The 20,401-nt window shown below is 36.4% G+C and overlaps 5 protein-coding genes across 13 annotated transcripts; 1 reads left to right on the forward strand and 4 right to left on the reverse strand.

The window, feature by feature from the left end:
- The first annotated feature begins 189 nt into the window (after positions 1 to 189).
- On the forward strand, positions 190 to 14,454 carry LOC110807461 (uncharacterized). 7 transcript variants are annotated; one of them, XR_015816061.1, is made up of 6 exons: positions 275 to 431; positions 710 to 1,122; positions 1,445 to 1,615; positions 3,487 to 3,559; positions 6,566 to 9,922; positions 13,894 to 14,454. XR_015816061.1 is itself a non-coding variant. In XM_022032597.2 (4 exons), the coding sequence occupies exons 2-3, from the start codon at positions 718 to 720 to the stop codon at positions 1,613 to 1,615; spliced, it is 576 nt and encodes a 191-aa protein (XP_021888289.1). In that variant the 5' UTR covers positions 275 to 431; positions 710 to 717; the 3' UTR covers positions 13,894 to 14,454. The 7 variants fall into 7 exon arrangements, 2 of the variants coding, with proteins under 2 accessions (XP_021888288.1, XP_021888289.1); XR_015816107.1 differs by having other exon boundaries at positions 6,566 to 8,485; XR_015816066.1 differs by having other exon boundaries at positions 7,828 to 9,922.
- LOC110807456 (LEAF RUST 10 DISEASE-RESISTANCE LOCUS RECEPTOR-LIKE PROTEIN KINASE-like 2.3) lies at positions 4,709 to 9,416 on the reverse strand. 2 transcript variants are annotated; one of them, XR_002538480.2, is made up of 5 exons: positions 8,606 to 9,416; positions 7,044 to 7,103; positions 6,228 to 6,269; positions 4,893 to 6,074; positions 4,709 to 4,811 (listed from the first exon to the last, which is right to left on the reverse strand). XR_002538480.2 is itself a non-coding variant. In XM_022032590.2 (4 exons), exons 1-4 carry the CDS (start codon positions 9,414 to 9,416, stop codon positions 4,996 to 4,998), a joined length of 1,992 nt encoding a protein of 663 aa, XP_021888282.1. In that variant the 3' UTR covers positions 4,709 to 4,995. The 2 variants fall into 2 exon arrangements, 1 of the variants encoding a protein (XP_021888282.1); XM_022032590.2 differs by having other exon boundaries at positions 4,709 to 6,074.
- Positions 10,647 to 13,514, reverse strand: LOC110807458 (PR5-like receptor kinase). Of its 2 annotated transcripts, none has more exons than XM_088210608.1 (3): positions 13,320 to 13,514; positions 12,545 to 12,586; positions 10,647 to 12,299 (listed from the first exon to the last, which is right to left on the reverse strand). In XM_088210608.1, exon 3 carries the CDS (start codon positions 11,820 to 11,822, stop codon positions 11,193 to 11,195), a length of 630 nt encoding a protein of 209 aa, XP_088066734.1. In that variant the 5' UTR covers positions 11,823 to 12,299; positions 12,545 to 12,586; positions 13,320 to 13,514; the 3' UTR covers positions 10,647 to 11,192. The 2 variants fall into 2 exon arrangements, with proteins under 2 accessions (XP_088066734.1, XP_021888283.2); XM_022032591.2 differs by having other exon boundaries at positions 12,545 to 12,605.
- Positions 11,977 to 14,245, reverse strand: LOC148269047 (LEAF RUST 10 DISEASE-RESISTANCE LOCUS RECEPTOR-LIKE PROTEIN KINASE-like 2.7). The gene is made up of 3 exons (XM_088210547.1): positions 13,446 to 14,245; positions 12,545 to 12,586; positions 11,977 to 12,244 (listed from the first exon to the last, which is right to left on the reverse strand). Exons 1-3 carry the CDS (start codon positions 14,243 to 14,245, stop codon positions 11,977 to 11,979), a joined length of 1,110 nt encoding a protein of 369 aa, XP_088066673.1.
- A 327-nt stretch (positions 14,455 to 14,781) lies between the features above and the next one.
- LOC110807459 (uncharacterized) lies at positions 14,782 to 20,145 on the reverse strand. Its single transcript, XM_022032592.2, has 5 exons — positions 19,341 to 20,145; positions 17,348 to 17,384; positions 16,203 to 16,439; positions 16,060 to 16,107; positions 14,782 to 15,462 (listed from the first exon to the last, which is right to left on the reverse strand). Exons 1-5 carry the CDS (start codon positions 19,643 to 19,645, stop codon positions 15,061 to 15,063), a joined length of 1,029 nt encoding a protein of 342 aa, XP_021888284.1. The 5' UTR covers positions 19,646 to 20,145; the 3' UTR covers positions 14,782 to 15,060.
- Positions 20,146 to 20,401: the final 256 nt, after the last annotated feature.

The following is a 20,401-nucleotide window of genomic DNA, read 5'->3' on the forward strand; positions in this document are numbered from 1 at the left end:
TGATCAAATCTGAGATCAGAGCCAGTGGTGAAGTGGGATTGGTTGACAAAGAAAGTCCCTTTCTCATTTCAAATGAACTATTATAATATAATTATAATTTATCATTGTCTTATTATATTTTTAATAAATAATTATTTTATATAATTTTATTATATCCCACAAACCAAAATGACTGTTAATTTTTGCTAGAAATTTGTAGACATCAACTAAATTAAAGTAAATAATAATGTCCAACATTTTTTAGAAAATTTCAAGAGTAAATTTGTTCTATTTTGTGGTTCCTTCTACTGTCCCGACCCGGCAGCCACTTTTCTCCTCGATAACTCTCTGTTCTGCAAGAGGATTTCCAATACAGAAAGAGAATCTCCCTTCTCCGCCATAAACGGCGGGTCTTCAAGTTCTGCAACTCTCGTTTTTCCTCGCCTTCAAAGGTTTGTTTTTTTTTTTTTTTTTTTCTCGTGCTCGTTCATAATCAGTTTTGCCTGTCGTCTTGGAAGTTGGTGTTCGTTTTTGCGATATTGGTTTTGTGTCTTATTGCTTCATCAATTGTTATCATTGATAATCATGTTTTTATTAATTCATGTTGTTTGGTTAATTTAGTATGGTGATTAAGAGGAGGTTTTTAATTTATTAGAAAATGCTCATAAAGTGTTTGATGAAATTTGACAAATCCAAATCACACTCATTAGTCTTCATCTGTGTTTGGCAGAAACCAAAATGGCCACCGCCGGTTGCAGCACCAACTCCTCTTTGCGGGAGCTGGCGAAAACCATACGATCATTTTCAAATAAAGCCACCAGCCATCATAGCCACCATCAACAGACGCATAAGTTCTTGGAGGCCAGTTCCTTCATAGGCAGCTGGGAGGCACCGAAGAACCCGAAAGAGGCAGAAAGCAGGCTGACCCAGTTGAGGCGAGACTATGCTAAACAAGTGAAAGAGTTGCGCAAGGAGTACGTGCATGAGATGGCGTTGCTCCGCCTTGAGAAGCAGCGGAAGGACGAGGCCAGGATGCAGACCATTAGGGCTGCCAATGAGGAGCGCAAGCGTCTGAAGGCTGAGGTCGCCAAGGTCAGAGCGCAGGAGCGCATGGTTGCTGAAGAGGAGTTCAGGAGAACCCTTGTATGGATCCATGATTCCCTCTCTAGTCATGTTCTCTTTGATTTTTTCCATGCTTATTTTTAGACGTTTCTTTTTCAATTACAATTGATTTATGAGTGTGAAGTTAGTTATTATCATTGTTCGCAATTTCAGGGAAGAAGTTAGTTTTTTGCGTCAATTCTCTTCTTCTCTTCTTTGCAACACATCCAACATTTATTGAGTTAGCACTTTCTTCAAGTTCATATACAGTTAATAGACTATTTCAACCATATTCACATGTTTTTGTGGCATAATATATAGAAAATTTCATAAGCTTATTGATATTTGTTTTTGATGGATGCAGTTGAAAGAAAGAATAGAAAAGCTTGAAAATTGGAGGATGAAAGAAAAAGTGAGGGAAGATAAGAAGACCGAGAAGAGTAAGCTCCTGTCTCGACAAAGTTCCATGTGGATCGATGAGTCTGAGTTAGAGAAAAAGATCAAAGATGCCCTAGATGACACCACTTCTCTCTGAGTAATCTCTGTCAAAGACTTTTATTTTGTCTGGTGCCTCCTCTTGATTTCATGGAATTTCTAATAGGGTACTATAAGTGGATGTGGTTCCCTTTAAAAATATCTCCTGAGAGAGAGTAGTTGGCTTGATTGTGAACATAGCTTTAAAATAGTCATAACTAGTTAGTTAATCAAACATTATTATGCAATTTTTATTAGAAAGGTGGACAGTTTAATTCTAATATATCTTGCTGATTTATATCATTCAGCCTCCTTCACTGGGTGCATATGATAATAATTTGCGAGATGATCATTAGTATTTCAAAGGTTTTTTTGGATAACAAGTGACTTGTGTAAGGGACGTGCTTCCATGTTTGATGAGTTTTGTTATGAAGGTCTCTTAACCTTAAGATGACAAAGGTCTGTGAAATGGTTGTTGAAAATTTAATGTCTGTAATTTGGGAATTTCCTTCTTTGGCCAGAAATTTGGCTCCTGAAATAGCAAGATAAATAGCGCATGTCTGATTGTGAAAATTCCATCTCATGGTTGTCAATGGCTGCTAATCATTAAACTGTATTATTCAAACAACCACCTTCCTCTTGCATTCTTTCATAGATTAGCTTAGAACACAACTTGTGAAAGTCAAAAGAGCATTGGAAATGTGCTAGATGTTTAATGCTGATGACTTTAGGATTTCCATGAGGATGTGGATTTTCTCTTCTATACAAGCAAGATCATGTGAAGAAAACATGAATCTCTATCGTTAGCATGTTAAAAGTGTCTACGTACTGAACTGGCATATAGTACAGACAACAAGATCAATCATATTATTTAAAATGTTTTAACCATCTTGTTGATGTAGTGGAACTAGATAGCAAGTAATATAACAAATTATTGTTAAGAATAGGATACTTGAAAAAATGTTTGATGCCAGGTATCTATCAATCCTTGTTTTCATTCAGTAAGAAGCCAGTTTCTTTTCTGTATATTAATGATTGGATGTTGTACTGGATAACTGATAACTGACTTTGGTGGAATTTGAAGAAATGAAAAGATTTCTTCTAACATCTCTACTACCTTGGTCATTGCATATTGATCTATTGGAATGGCCTGAATGCATCAGAAACTCACCATAATGATCCTATGAAGTGTTAAATCATCGCCTGCTGTATGCGATCTAGGTTCTTTCTTTCTCTAATCATCTTGTCAAGAATGGTTGATGTATAATTTTCTAGGAAGAAAAAAGAAATAAACAATTAATTATATATGGTATAATTTACTCTTATGCTCTTTAACCTAATTCACTATATAGGATGTTATTGACACTCAATACATTTTAACTTAATTCGCCATTTCTCTAACATTTCCCTTCAAGTTGGGGAGTAGATGTTCTCTATCTACAACGTGCCTATAAGAATTTAGAATACTAAATTGTTTAAATCTTTAGTCAACACATTTACTAGTTGAGAATTGGTAGACATATATAGGACACATATTAGATCACCAAGTTTTTTTTCCAATAAAATGTCTATCCACCTCGATATGTTTGATCTAATCATGTTGTACTAGATTGTATGCAATGGTTATGGCTAACTTATTGTTGCAATATAGGTGCATTGAATTTTCCTACTTGATTCTAATATCTTTCAATTTTTTTCTTATCCATAATAGTTACATATCTCTTGTACCATTATTTAGAATTCTGATTCTGCACTTAGTGTTGCAATTATATGTTACTTCTTACTTCTCTAGGTGATTGATTAGCTTGCCTATAAAGAGGATATAATATCCTGTTGTAGACCTTTTGTTTATAAATAATTTTGCATAATCTCTATCAGTATAGGTTTTTAGGAGCAGTTTATCATTCTTTCTGACCATAATTTCCTTTTTAGGTGCCCTTCAAGCAATGCAGAATTGACTTACGACACTCACTGCATAGACAATATTTAGTCTCGTGTAGAATAGGTATATCAATCTCCCAACTAACTCTGATATATTTATTTATTTACTAGTGTATCTTCTTATGCTATTCCCAATATATAATTAAGATCAGTAGTCACTCAGATCTAGTATTAATTTAAAAGATTTGAAAACCCATCAAATCTGCCCTTTAAATTAACTTGAAAACCCAACAAAATCTACCTTTCAAATTAATTTAAAAACCCAACAGATTTGCATTTCAAGTTTGGAATTTGTAAATTTCAAAAACATATATGAGAGAGAGAGGCTGTTGTTGAGTGATGTGCAGAAGTCATTTTCTTTCCCAAACAGGCCCAAGTAATTGGGTTTTTTGGGTTAAATTTCTAACAATTTTAGTCTTTTGAAATAATTTGAAAAGTTCAGAGGAGTAATCTATAACAAAAAGAACATTTGGGAGAAAAATGTTTGGTTGGTTATACTTCGAAAACTAAATTAGGGATTTGCCCAAATAACTTCTAATTAAATCAGAAAAGCAATCTAAAGTCCGCAGCCTTTAGAAAAAATCTCATGCACACTTGACTATTACAGAGTATTACAGCTTACAATTCTACAAAACCTGGTAGAAAACATGTAGCAAAGAAAATTCTACAATAGAAGAGACTATGCGGCTATCCATTTGACTCTGATTCTCTTAAGTTGTGATGCACAAGAATTTGAGAGTAGAAAAGTCTTCTACTGTGGTGCTTGTTCAAGATCCTCATGCACCCAGTCTTGAAAATATTATAAAATTGCTCCTTCGTGCTTCAGTATTCACATTCTTTCTTTCTCAAGCCATTTCATTGTAGGATCTATGATTACAACCGCACATATTTATATATACAGCTCTGCTTAAACTTTGATACAATACTCTAATTTTTTGGTTGAGGAAGTACAATTTCCTTTTCAAGAACTATCTAGAAAGGCCAAAATCAGAAAACTTTTGACAAAAAAACTTCATCCAAAATTATATTTTGAGTTATGATAGAACCATGAATCCATATTTTATTTGTTCTGTTTATTATCAAGTCTAAGAAGCTAAATATTATTCATGCTGATTCTTTCTCCATATTTTCATGAATTAGATCTTCTTTTCTATGAATAAGTAATTTTATAGCATCGACCAACCAGAAAAAAGAAATACTGAAAACTAATGGATGAAATCAATGTCTTGAGAGTTCTTCAACTAACCAACTGGTAAAAGATGAAATATGACTTTTACACTCAATGATGGACTTTGAATCTTCAGTTTTGTGAACTGCTGAAATTAAAAAAGAAAAAAATTATTACTTGAAGGGGAGAAAAATTGAAAAGAAAAACTAGGACAAATAGGCTCATATACATTAGGTTTAGTACGGTTAGACCAGAAATCTCTAGGTATATTGATGTTGATCTGGGCAGACAATTCCAATCAAACTCAGTCTGAAGTAATTTATGGAAAAGTGTTAGGCTGACTCCTTTGTAGAAGACAGGGAAGGGTTTGGTGGAATGTTCAAGGATTCAAGCGTCCCTTCCAACATCTCCACCACCTTTGTCATGGAGGGTCGATCTGATGGGTTAGTTTGGATGCACCATAATCCCACTATTATCATCTTCTTTGCTGTTTGGCCCTCCTCTTCTGTGATATCGCCATCCAGTCTTAAATTTTTACCTGGTTCAAGTTGGTTATAGATCCAGTAAGGGAAGTATATTTCACTTGTCTGTGATACACTTGGATCAATATTTTTTCTTCCTCCAACCATCTCAAGAATCATCATTCCGTAACTGTACACATCAGATTTATGAGAGACTCCTCCAAAGTTTCTGCAGAATACTTCTGGTGCGATATACCCAGCAGTTCCTCGTGCCCCCAACATGGAGATGACACTCTCTTTCTTTAAACATAGCTTAGCAAGCCCGAAATCTGAAATCTTTGGGCAAAAATCTTCATCAAGAAGAATATTGTGAGGCTTTATGTCAAAGTGCACAATCTTTGTGTTACAACCACGATGTAAATACTCGAGTCCTCGAGCAATGCCAACTGCAATCGAGTATAATGTTTCCATTCCCAAGTTAGGGGTGTTCCTGAAGGATCTTTTGTCATATATGAAGTTATCCAGGGAGCCATTAGGCACGAACTCATAGATAAGGGCTCTATTTCTTTTCTCATAACAGAATCCCACAAAAGTAACTATGTTAACATGAGAAGTTCTACTCATGCTGGCTACTTCATTGATGAAATCTTCACCATTGCCTTTGGACTCACTTAAGACCTTCACTGCTACAATACTGCCATCGGATAGTTTTCCTCTGTAAACAGTACCGAATGCTCCTTTTCCCACCGTATCTCTGAATGAGTTCGTCATTTTCTTGATATCTGAGAAATTATATCGCTTTGGAACAAGATATAGGTTGGCCTTTATAAATTCCTCAACATCCTTATCACTCTTTTTGTCCTTTTTCCAGATCAAGAATAGTTTTCTCCTAAGCCTATAGATGACCACAACAGAGATTACCATGATTCCAGTAACGGCTGCTGATACACCTGTAAAAGAACAGTTCCCATAATGTCATGCTTTAATTTAGAAGCACCATCTACTTTCCACTCCCTAAAAGTTCAACAGATCAAAAAGAAACAAGGCTGCTTCCAGCCCAAAGGTTAGGATCAAAGACAAACTAAAAGTTCATTCCCTGGTACCTATGGCAACTTTTTTCACCCAATTTCGATTGGCAGATGATCCTGCAACCACATTAAACAAAATGAGGTGTGTCAATATTTGGAGATTAAAAATGACTGACATGCACTTAAGAATTTCATGGAAAATAAATGTTGATTATTATTACTTAAATTAAAAGGAAATATATACAGATATAACCAGAAAGAAGCCGACCAAATTCGTGAGATTCGCAGATCAATTATCATAAAATGCTTAGCAAAGACAAAACCAGGTGCAGAAATGAGTAGGGTAACAAAAGTAAAGAACTGAAAAGTTCTTTCACTTTTTTTATGCTAATTCACTTTGTTTTCTTTGCCAGCGGAACATAACAAACTGCCTGATTATTTCAGTGTTGTTTACAACTTGCAATCGATTCAACAATATTTCAGATTCAAAAATTTCTGCTTAATGGATGGTTTCGGGTATCAGTGACGAGCATCCTTTGGATTAATTAAAAGTTTTTTTTTCTTTTTCTTTTCCTAAGAGATAGAGTCAAGAGTCTTCTTGGTACCAGAGGAAAGTAAATTTTACCTTGCTTTAACTCTTGCTTTTGGTTATATTTTAAATAAAACTACTTCCCTGCCAACTAGCCGCTGAATCAATTCATGGATTCTATCAAAACCACTAATCTGAAATAAGAATACAGGTAACTTCTAGTATGCAGCTAATTTGGAATTGTTGATTTTTCAGTGGTAATCTGGTTTACCCTGGTTAACTAGAAATTTGTCTATATGGCTTGGAGCACCTAGAAATCTCTCTTATGACTTCAAAAAGAGAGGTGCAAGAAAGAAATATACCAATTGGATGACATTTTGTAGAAGAGGTATCATCTGCGCAATCATTTGCATCCCATCTTCCTTCAGAACATAATGAATAGAATTAGTAGTCAAGTCACAGAAGCCAAAATATGCATTTATCTTTAGTTTCCAATAATAGCATCATCCAATTAGGAAGCAACAGTATAAACTAACCTGAAACATAAACAACAAAAAAGGTAATATGAAAGCTTGAGAGATGCACAAAAAACCAAGAGAAAAAAAATACACAAACGAAGAGATTTACAGGTGCCCCACTTCTAACATGTTTTCGTTAGACAGTAAATTAAGATATAACGTTGGGCTCATGAACCCCTCCCCCCATTGAAATGAAAAAGGAAATTTGTGAAAATTAGGGATGACAATACAAAATGCACTATGCATTGTGTGCAAAATGCAGAGTTCACACTTCTGATGTTCTAGTTTTCTTCTTCATTGCACACAAGCTCGGCTAGTTTGACCCTTCTTCTTGCGATACGTTTCCTCTCTCATTCACTGATTCTTGAATACAGAAAAAGATCTTCCATAATGAGGGTTGAATCAAGCAGGATCAAGTACTTTAAAATGTTCGATTGGATCAATAGGGTAAAATTAACAAAATAATATCTACTTTATGCTGGGTAATTTAAATTTGCTTGTGAGTTTGGTTAGATTTATATTTACCAAAACCTAGCTGTAAATCAAATACGTAATTGTGCTCACAGAACATTTCATTTAAAATGCCAATCTGAATGTATTTTCAAACTAGCCTGATTTCAACAAACAGTTGGTGTGCAGGTAAATCCTCATACTACGAATTTCTGCCATTCACAACATCACTTCCCATGGTTAGAAATTCAACTGAACGTAATTCACGCCATTGTTATATCCAACTTCTGAATCTACACTATGTAAGTAAAAGGCAATTTCTTTCCCCTCCATGGCCGAGTTTATTTAATTCCGCAGACTTGGCAGTAGACGAGAGTATTTTTCCCACTCCAAGAGGCCGGTTAGGACATACCTGAGATGGAGTATCGTGCACGTCGTGGGCTTCATTTTACGTTCCCTCGGAGCATGCTTCGAGCGACACTCGTTGAATCTACGATTATTCGCCTCCAAAAGCTCGCAAGGCAAGCATTCAGTGTTTGGCCGATGTACTGAGTGTTTTCATCTAGATTTTGAATTCTACGATTGTCAGAAATTGCCGATTTTGCTTTGAGAGAGAACGAAAACCAGAGATCTAGAGAAGAGGAGTTCATAAATAGGGATTCGAACCTACGGGAGAAAAAACAATCACAGAGGAGAGGTTTAACAAGAAGAATTGGGATTTGGAAGCGAGGATCATAAGACTGTGATACCAGTTGGTAGAAACCTTAGATTCCAAAACTTCAAATTTGCAGGAAGATTGTGTTGGACAGATAGTGAGCAGCCAGAGGGGTGAGTAGGTAATCAAGATGCTTCTAAATACTTAAAACATTAAGATGCATTTTTCATACATATATACATATCATATATGACCCGACTGTAATTTAGATATAACATTATTTAGTCAAAAAGTTGCGCACCTGGAGATGGTTCTGGAGATATGAATTGGGAGGATGCTGGGCCTAGAGGAGAAGAGCATGTTCTAGAGTCAGACTCAGAAGGGTAACCGCAGTAGCAACCTTGACTCTGAAAAGCAAACCCACATGTCCCACTTGATTCCACGCATTTCCGGCACGCTTCACCATCCACCTTCAATTTGACCTCAAACCCTTCTTTCAGCGCTTTCATCAAATTATCAACTTCCATGGCCGAGTCGAACTCGTCTGCAACTACAACACTCACATTATCCGTACATCTCGTATAGGCATCATAATCACCCTCAATATAGTAATTAAACCCTTCGATATTTGGACAATTAAACGGCCTAAGCGGCAGTATATAGTTACTCCGATACGTGCAGTTGTAATGAATTATGAGCTCTTTATAACCAGTAACATAATCAAAGAGTGAAGAACCATTAATACTGGTGTTGCGTAAGACGGATGGACAGAGTCCATCCATGTAATTCTTGCTTGCAATTTTCATAACTTGGGCTTCGCTGTCAATCTGCAAGACATTGTATCCTTGCCCTTCAATTTGTATCCCAGTCGTGGTTGTGTTCTTGTCGCATTCAAGCTTTAACAGAAGATGCCCACATGCTTGTATCCTCTCACCTCCCCAGAAGGGAAAACCGGCAGTCAAGTTCCCACATCTGTACTGATTATCACGACAAGTTCTCTGTACATCAGAGTTAGTTGTAAATTCAGACAAAGGACTGGACTTGGACACACGTAAGAAAACCAGAAGCAGAGAAAAACAAAACTGTGATGATAAGAAACGACTGGAATTCATCTCCTGCAAAAGGCACACAGCCGCTGTAGGAGCTTAGTAACAAGACTGTTTTTGCAGTAAGGTGATGAGTTTGGGTCTAGGGAAGTAAATGGTCCGAAAGGTGTTAGGTGATTACTTGAAATTATTGTAAAAAACTCATTAATGGAAATGGACGTAGGAAGGAAGACTTTGAAATGTTAGATCTTTCAGTTGACTTGGAATACTTCATTTTGATATATATGTAATATATATATATAACTCATGTAGAATGGAAAAGTCAATGTTCAGACCGCAATCTTTGTGGTGAATGGATGATAAGCCCTGATAAGATAACTGCAATCTTTGTGAATCATTTTCCTGATGCGTTTGATATGGGTAATGCTCCTAATATTGATAGGGTACTGAACACTGTGGATCTAAGAGTGACCTCCACAATGAATACGCAACTCTTAAAACCCTACACAGCTGCAGATGTTTATACACACACTCGAGCAAATGCAATCCTACAAAAGCACCAGGACCTGATGGTATGTCCACTGCCATCTTTCAGAAATCCAGGAATATTGTTGAAGATGATGTTTTTACTGAATGTTTTAAATAATCATTCATTGCCTGGCTCAGTAGATCATACATATATAGCTTTAGTTCCAAAAGCATCTCATCCTAAAACCCTTTGGATTATTGGGTCATAAATATTTGCAATGTAATCATGAAACCAGTAACTAAATGTGTTGCTAATCGCTTGAAAGTCTTTCTAAATTGTATTGTGCATTCTACACAATCAGCATTTGTTCCAGGAAGGCTTATCACAGATAATGCTTTATTTGTCTTTGAGCTGTTTCATTATTTAAGAAAAAATATATATAGTAGGAGGGGTCTTTTGCACTAAATTTAAATATTAGTAAGGCATATGATAGAGTTTCTTGGCCATTTCTTAGAAGGCATGTTGTTTAAGCTTGGCTTTCGTCCAAATTTTGTGGCTCTGATAATGTTGATAATGAGAAACGACCAGAATTCATCTCCTGCAAAAGGCGCACAGTTGCTGGATGAGTTTAGTAACAGAACTGTTTTGGCAGTAAGGTGATGAGTTGGGGTCTAGGGAAGTAAATGCACGGAAAGGTAATGGTGATTACTTGAAATTATTACAAAAACGATTAATGGAAATGGATGTAGGAAGGAAGATTTTGAAATATTATATTAGGTCTTTCAGTTGACTTGGAATACTTTATTTTGATATATATGTAACTGATATAGATTATTGATGTTAGATTTTAACTATTGTGGGTGTATCTCAATACTCTTCATGCATCTATAGGGATCAAAAGCTTATTATATGTAATTGACTAAGATTAAATGATGAATTCTAACAAAAATTTTACCGGATTTTTTAAGTTGATCTCCTCCAAAAGTGACTATAAGGTGCTTATCTGTGTTTTTCTTTTTAAGAAAAAACTATATTGTTGTGAATTTGACCCATTTAACCTAAAAAATGGGTAGAATATGCTAATCAAAATCAGGAACTGGTCTGAAATGAGCTAAACAGGTCACATAAAAGATATAACATAGGCGTACACTCGTGGTCTAGAGCGCGTGAAAGTCACGTGCGAGTCTCCATTGTAGGAGAGAGATAAAAGGTATGAATCACAATTAATGAGGAAAATTATAAAAGAAAAAGCTTTAAATATTTTAATTATAGTTACTACAAAAGATTTCTTCAATTGAAAATTTGTTGCACAATAGTATCTTCTTGTTCTACATTACTTATTTTATCTCACTTTCATTAAATTATAACTTCTTTCATGATGATGAGGATGTAGTGGACAAATGTTTGGGTGATTCCTTTGGGGAAGAGGGAAAAGGCTTTGGTGGGATGTGCAAGGATTCAAGTGTCCCTCCTAACATCTCTACCACTTTGGTCATGGATGGTCGATCAAAAGGATTGGTCTGAATGCACCATAATCCCACTATTATCATCTTCTTGGCTATTTTCTCCTCCTCAGCATTTATATCTCCATGAAATCTTAAATCCTTACCTAGCTCAATTTGGCTATAAATCCAATGTGGGAAGTAAATTTCACTTGTGTGTGATACCATTGCATCGATATTTTTTCTTCCTCCAACCATCTCAAGGATCATCATTCCATAACTATAGACATCGGATTTATGAGAGACACCTCCAATGCTTCTGCAGAATACTTCGGGAGCAATATATCCAGCATTTCCTCGTGCACCTGTCATGGAGATGAGGCTCTCTTTCTTTAAGCAGAGCTTAGATAGGCCAAAATCAGAAATCTTCGGGCAAAAATCTTCATCCAGAAGGATATTGTGGGGCTTTATGTCAAAGTGCACAATCCTTGTGTTACAACCACGATGTAGGTACTCCAATCCTCGAGCAATACCAATTGCAATTCTATACAGTGTAGGCATCTCCAGGTTGCAGTTTGTCCTTAAAGTTTCTTTGTCATATATGAACTTATCTAGGGAACCATTTGGCACAAACTCGTAGATAAGGACTCTTTTAGTCCTCTCGTAACAAAATCCCACAAGAGTCACTATATTAACACGAGAAGTTCTACTCACACTAGCTACTTACATTAATGAAATCTTCACCATTACCCTTGGAATCACTTAAGACCTTCACTGCAACAATACACCCATCAGCTAGCTTTCCTTTGTAGACAGTTCCAAATCCCCCTCTTCCCACTATATCTGTGAAAGAGTTTGTCATTTTCTTGACCTCTAAGAAATTAAATCGCTTTGGGGCAAGGGATTCATGATTCCTTATAAATGCTTCAATATTCTGATCAATCTTTTTATCTTTCTTCCAAATGAATATTTTTGTTCCAGTTCTGCATATCACCACAATAGAGATTACCAAGAGCCCGGTAATGCCTACCAATACACCTGTAGCAAAAGAAACGATTCCTGAATGTCCTTTATATTTTAAGAGTAACATCTGTATTACTGTTTTTAAGTACAACATATAGAAGTAAAAGAGATTATAAGGCCTCACCATGAAATTTTAGGATGAAATCAAGACAAACTACAAGTTCAGCATGTACGCATAGAAGTAAAAGAGATTATAAGGGCTTCACCATGAAATTTTAGGATGAAATCAAGACAAACTACAAGTTCAGCATGTATATTACCTATGGCAATTTTTATGACCATATTTACTCTGCCAGATGAACCTGCAATTACATGAAACAACTGAGGTTTATCAATAAGAGGTTGTTATAGTTTAAACTCTATCTTTACACTCTTCTATGAAAAAAGAAAGCAGCAACCTCAACACTATGAAAATAAAATTGGATGACTGCACTATGTAGTGCTGCCGGAAGCCAAATTCCCCAACGATATCATATCAATCATCAAAGAAATAATGATGATTAAAAAATGAAAGTTGAAGCAATTGATCGATAATTTCAAGAAATTAATCATCAGGGCTACCTACCTGACTGTTTGAACGTTGATTATAACAACCATTTGATTTAACATTCGAGAGGTAGAAATATTGATTAAAGGATGGTAGAAACGTTCCCTATCATCTGCATTTTTTTCTCACCTACTCTCCATAAACAAAGTGAGATCAACTTATAACTTGGGTTCTCTAAAAAATTTTCCCTTCCAAATTCAGTGTAGATTGAAAATAAGAATCCTAATTGGTTGTTGGTAGTTGGTAATTCATTTGGGGGGAGTTAGTAATCAATTTAGTTTTGCTCTGATTTTCATACTCTGTTTCTGCTAATAATTGAACGAAGGACTGATCACCATGTTTCCAGTGTGTCCCAGGGGAGAGAAATTTTTTCTTCCACCTTAATTTCTCTGGAAGACAATCCTGTCTTCGAGGGGTGTTTGAATGTAGGATTGTAGCACACTAAAACATTTGTAGAAAGGATCATAGGAAGAAGAAAGAGAAGATACCTTTTGGTGTACTTCCATTTACCATTAGATCACAGATTTGGTCTTCGCAGAAACAAGTGGAGGTGTTATTGAATCCAGTGTCCTCCCATGGCTTCACATTGCTTGCACCAAGTATTATTTGCAGACCATGTCAGCCCAAATCCAGCACTTAAAACATTAACCAGATTCTGTGAACTTTGATTGGTCAACAATAATTGATTTACTGGAATGATCACGCTGTTTTCACATGAACCCAGAACATCACTTAGTGCAATGGGAGTGTTCCTGGGAAGGTTGCCGGATGGTGCGAGTCCCATCATGAAGTAACCTAATAGATCATCAGTTCCGTTTATTTCGCATCTAAATTCAAAGGGCAAGCCAACATTTGCAGCCGAAGTTGGCAGAGAGCAATTGTAATAGAGTCTGACATCTTCCTTATCTGACCTAAAACTGAAAAGGGTGGTGTTCAAAGTGGTGTTGAAAAGAAGATTTGGACAAAGATTTTCTGAATAATCTAATCTAGCAACTGTTAGGGATTGGGATTGCTTATCTATGTTGATGACTCGATAACTCACATCCATTATTTTGATTACAGGGCCATGATCATCACTACAGCTTAGCTCGAAACCTGGGAACCCACAGTACTCTGGCCTGCTCCATCCCCAGAATGGATAACCGATATTCTGAAAGCCTCCACAACTTATTAGCCGGCTGCAATTCAAGAAGCGATCATCGGCAGCAAAGGCAGAGGCAGGGATATAGCTTAGGAATATGGTTGTGGTGACCAAGAACAGAACTATTTCGGTGGGCAGATGAGGATGTTGAAAATCAAACAGCATGCCGCCAGCTTGTACAGAACCGATCCCAGGCAGAGAAAGATGCTTAAATATTGAGAAGAGATGAATGTAATCGATTCTACAAAGATGAACGACTATGAAGCTGTACATTGAAAAGAAAAATTTCAGAAATTTCAGATAAGATCTCTTCAGTGTTTACTACATCGATTATTGACCAAGTAGCGTGACTCGGTCATTGCAATAAAAAATTATAATAAATAAATACCCATTGTTGAATTGACTTCACCAAGATCATCCTGCGTATCTCTGCAGATATTAGTTATTATATGTTTACAATGAACGAAACAGCATTTCTTTTATTTCATCTCCTCAACTTTCATTTTTGATCAACGGACAAATTTACTTGATTTCAAATAAGGTAAAATTTTTGGTGTTTGAAAACACATGGCTGAGAGTATGATAACAAAAAAAATGTGAAATATTATTAATAGATGTTCAGTGACTGGGACAAGAATGCCAAACATCAACATTATCAGTAAACGTCGAAGTAATTACAGTTCTTTCTGCCCTAAAGAAAAGTGTACGATGGTAAAAATCTCTGCCTTCTCAACCAGGAAGATAGCACAAGAGAACAACCAGTTGACTGAGCCAACGAGGAAGCAACCAAAAAGCTGGGAGAGAACTGATGACTGAAACAGATACAATATTTTCCCAACGAGGCAAGTGGTTTTACAGAAGAAATAAGATTCAAAGATTTCACTTACTCTGACTTGTGTTCTCAACATACATACAGAAAAATTGCAACATTTATTACAAGACTCACACTTGATCTGATAATTTATGCTGGATTTGATACAATTTTATAAAAGCTGAAGTGAAAACTAATTTACTTTTGCAATTGGGTAAATGCATGTAACTTATTTTACCGTGCTCTCTCTCTCTCTCTCTCTTCCTCACTGTCATAATCACCAGACTAGGCCTTTCTTTCTCCTAAACCTATCGACGCGGTCAGTGCTCATCCGTGATTTTTCAGGCTTATTTGACCTCTTAGACTTCTCAAGTCGACTATCTAAACTGTTCCTAGAAACTTCTGGAAGGTCAGTACCCAATTCAAAAGTATCAGCAGGTCCAGTCTCGGAAGATTTGCTTTGATTGTCAGAGTCTACTACTGTTTTTTTGGAACCATTTACGGCTGCTTTTGATTTGCCTAGTGACAGAACAAATTTCTTCAAGTGTCTGATGAATTCTGGATAAAGTTCAAGATTGCAATGTCCTCCTCCACTTACCCATAAAGGTTCATACTTCTCTTTGCAGAGTTCCCACAGCTGTTTTCCATGGGAACAATCAACTACTTCATCTGCAGTTCCCTGAAGACAACCAAATTAACATCATCAGAAACTCCCACACTCAAGAAATTTAGAAATGAGAAAACCCATATCCTTGACTTTAATCATGTTGGAGAACTGAGGTAAAAAATATAAAAACAAGAAAAGATGTCTTCATGCGCTAAATATCCTGCCATGCTAAAACTTTCTAGCAAAAACAATCTGTGAGGCAAAAGTGATTTAAACTAATCATCAATTGATTTGAAGAAACATGTTAGAACATTAAGCTGCTGAAAGTATAACATATCAATCAGTAATACAGTTAAAAAAGAAAAAATAATAGCAAATCTTTCAGCTAGTTAAAATAATATATACCTGTAAAATTTATATCACATGCAATGATGGAAAGTCAAGTATAGATAATAAGAACTTTAACCAGGAACGTCTTGCACCATTTACTCATCTCACAGGATTTGTATTTTTTCTTATCTCACTAACATCTGAAGTAAATGAAATTAGAAATCTTGTACATAAGTAACGAAAGAAGTTGATGTTCAGAGAATAATGTTTCTGATCAGAAATTATATATATTACAAACCAAAACAGGCCAATAATGAGAACAAAGGAAATATTACTCACATGAATTATTAAAACAGGACAGTCCACCATACCGATTTTGTCAATATTCTGGAAACGAGAAGCAACATGAGCCACCATCTGTGAGACAAGAACCAAAAAAGAAGGAAAACAAAACAAAAGAGAACCAACAGCCACCAACATACCTTGTAAATGTCAAACCAGTATGTCCGTTTGACAGGGTACAAAACCCGCATCCCAGACAAAATGGGGCTATGTAAGACCACGCCTCTCAAGTTTGGAACACGTGAAGCAAGATCAAGAGTGGGTCCGCTACCTACAGATTGACCATATATTATCAATTGTTCATCTTTGACCCCATACTGCTCCTTCAGGCATTTATATACAGCATCTATGTCTGCATATGTATTACATTCAGTCGGCTGTTTCAAGAAGAAAAAAATGCTGTTATTGTAAAAGGAGTATCATAAACTTTCTATGACACTGTAGAGGGTGTAACCCTCAATGGTGCACGTGATGAGAATTAACTAGCGTTTAAGTTCGCATGTTGTCACCAAAAGATTCAAATTTTTGTTTTTCAAAAAGCATACAGGTCTGCAGGCAGACATGTAATTGTCATGCTTCCCATGTCTGCATGCTTACATAAAAAGTATCTCTGTATAATATAAATAATCCAAGCCATGAAGTAGACAAGGAAAGATCCAACATGACAACAGCGGGTACAAGAAAGGTCGAGTAGAAAACCTAGGGAATAAAGAAACTGAATTTTCAGTTTCATGAACAGTTAATGTTCGTGGACAAGTTCTGAGGAATTTGCTGTCCAAGGTGAATCACATCCTGATATCAAAGTATTCACAAGAAAGTGCTATCCACCAGTTCAGTCATTTGATCACCGCACAAAATAAGAAATCTAATAATAGAACTGAAAGCTAAGTTCCATTGTAATCATATAAACAAAGTTTTGGAAATTCAGTAAAAAATGCATCTTGCACTTCTAATGAAAATTTGAAAAAAAAAACAATACATATAGTTCATTATAAGAAAAAAGAAATAATATAACAATATATATTATTATATATATATGCATAAACTTTTAAATGTATCTATTCTCAAAGCATTCATTTGAACTCCCATACGACTACCAATGTTAGCACCATGAAAGAAAGCAACTGCGAATTGCAATTTGAAATTCAATCTCTAATCAATCATCTGAAAGGTTGGACATGCAGCTGCCTGTGCTAAGTGACTAAAGCTAATAGAAACAAGGACAAAACTTTCTGATACATGATTCCGTAATTAGCAAGGGGGAACAAAAAGCAAAATATCTAACCTTTCCAGTAGATTGTCCATATCCAGAGTAATCATACCTAGAAAAAAATCATGGATAAAAACGGTGAGGAAATTGATTAAAAAAAGACATGTATGTAACAGACAACAAGCCAATTAATAAAATCAACCAATCAATGACTTTTGTCTAAATAATAGGAATCGTAACTATCTACAAGAAAGGACTCTGAGATCGAACCAATGTATCTGCTTGCTAGCCAAAAACCCAATGGATGAAACAAGAGAATAATTGTATTAAACATTCAAACGATTTTGTGTATCTGAGCTACTAAGCAGATTTCCTTCAATAACATTTTTCTAAATAAGAAAGAAAAGACGAGAGAGAGAGAGAGAAGTTATTCATATTCCATTCATTTAGACCACTGACATTTAGATATGCTAGCATTTTGCATGATATTAACACATAAATGATCCCTCCGACTCAAACAAAATTATAATCCAGAAACATTGCCTCACTAAACACTTATTATTTCTTTGAAATCTTAATGACCGTGAAACTGATTATATGCCTTTTTTGTTTCAACTTCTTTACTTTTCCATTTTTCTCTTCTGGTACTGACTGTAGAGTTTGGTCTTTCCAAGCATTGGGTCTTTATATTTGCAAATCTTTCTTCACCTTCTCATGCCAAAAATGTGCCATTCAGAATATCACCTTCATCAGTAATTGCTTTTTAAAGGTTTTTGCTAGTAAGGTATCTGTTTGGATAGCAACACTTAATAGGCTCAAACTCAATATTAATAACCTGCTTAGATCCAATAACCATCTTTGTCTGCACTATGATGTGGGTTAGAAGATTATGAACTCACTTATTTGATACTTTGGTGTTTGTTGGGCTTTTCCTCCATCCCTTAAGTGCTTATTGCCTCTCCCCTCCATGGTATAAAGAAGAAAAAGAGACATTGCTTTATTTTGAGGAGCACTCTTTGCTGGATTTTGGATTCTCTATTAAAGAGGAATTCCTGGATTTTTAAGGACCTTTTATCTTCTTCATTGTTTCTGGGAAAGGATGACTTTTTTGGGCTCTCTTTGGGTTAAAAGGCTTATGATTTATCAGGAAATTCCTACATATACTTAATATACAGATTGGTTGGCTGACTTTTATTGATTTGCTTATTTTCTGCTGATTCAGCCCTTTCTCTTCTTTTCTACTTTCTTTTTTGGTGGATGCCCTGTCCTCCCATAACCTTCTTCCTCTTCTTTTCCAATAATATTCTTCTTCATAAAATAATTACAAAAACAACTACTTCTTGCAATCAGTAAAGCCCAGAATATCCCATGCTTTCCTTCAATAAAGTAGAATAGTTTCGAAACACAGTTCAAAGCACCTGAAAAGCTTCAAATTATACCCTACAATATAATATCACTAACATATCTGCATACTCTTGATCAACACGAACAACCATCAAAAAAGGTTTTTTTTTTCAACTAACCATTTTCCTCCACATTGCTTCAGTAAGGCCTACATTGATTCGCAAGACATCAAAAACCAATTAATTCTTCTCTTCGAACATTCTTCCAAGTAGTTGGCATAAAGATGGCAACGATTTTCTTTCCAAAAACAAGTACTCAAACCACAGTGAACTTAGACTTCAGTTTAAACAACAGTCCTACTAAATCCGGCCATTAAAATACCTTCCCGTACTACTGAAACAATATTATATCAGCAGCAAACTTACGCATCAAAATCCATATCTTACACACAAAGGTTATAGTCAAATTTCACATTCGCCAAAATCAGAAACTCGCCAGAAGTACACCCACCATAAAGTCTGTTCCTAATAAATAATCCCCCCAAAAAGGCAGTACCCAGAAAAAGCCTTCAAGTCTATATAAACCGTAGAATATTGTATCAGACCCAAAAATCCGCCTAGAATTAGCTCGCTCAGACAAGCCCAAAGGAATTCTAGTTAACTTTAGTAACGAAGCCAACAAAAGAAACTAACGAATAAAATAAATAGAGAAGAGACGGGGTTACCCTATAAGGTTAACGCGGAGACGATTACACAATTCAACGAAGAGTTCAAACATCTGGCCCAAATCTGCCGCATTTCCATGAGAATATAGCAGAGTAGCAGATGCCTTGGGGTGCCTGATGTGCACGGCCACGATTTCGTAGCCGCGGCGTGTACGGAGCTTGAGTACGTCAACATCGTCCCGTTGAGAGACCTCCGGGATATAGAGGCGGCCGCCGCATGATTCGTCCTCTAGAACTCTGTAAGATGGCGGATTAGGCGGGAAGAAAGCGAATTTGGCGGCGATCGATGAGGTGACCCCTCCCATCTTCTTCTCATCACACACCCCTTATTCATAAATACAAGAACAAACCCTCCCCCCAACCACCTCCTCCTCTGTGTCGCTCCTCTGATCCCCAGATCTCGAAGGCACACAGGCAGAAGGTAGAAATAGCAAAAATGGTAGAGTTATCTGTACATAGAGGCGATATATACAGAGAGAGAGAGAGTACGAATAAAGCAAGAAAAGAGTAGGATAACAACAGGACAGAGAGTAGAAAGAAAGAAGAACAGATCAAAAGAAAAAGTTAATAAAGAGCGAACAGGAACAAGAAGTGGCAGCAATTTTCAACGGAGGTGGCGCGTGGCTGATGTTATAGTGGCGCGTTGAAAGAGAACAAACAGCACCGTGTCAAACTTGCCGATTGAAATCTCCAATTTCCTCCATTGTTATCTTTCTCCTGCTCCTGTAACTATTCTTGAATTCCTCCATTGTTATCGTTGGTTTGGGTTGTGAGAGACGGAGACGATGAGTCGAGTGTGGGGAGTGTCGCCTGACGGCGCCTTTATAGGACGGCGTCTATGCTATCCGACACGGCGTGTACGTGTGTGGCGTGTGAGTCAAGTGGGACCCGCGGAAAAAGGACGGGCTGCCGTTTGAATTGAGGATTGGTAGTGGCGGGACCTACTACTAAGGTGGTGGTGACGTGTCTAAATGATTGATTTTATTGGGGATGACGTGGCAATTTCTCCAACAGTATAACACACGCGTTCTCTCTCTCGTGGATATATTCGGGTAGGTCTA

Source organism: Carica papaya, chromosome 1, assembly GCF_054855325.1.
Source record: "Carica papaya isolate Zhongbai chromosome 1, ASM5485532v1, whole genome shotgun sequence".
Lineage (NCBI taxonomy): Eukaryota > Viridiplantae > Streptophyta > Magnoliopsida > Brassicales > Caricaceae > Carica > Carica papaya.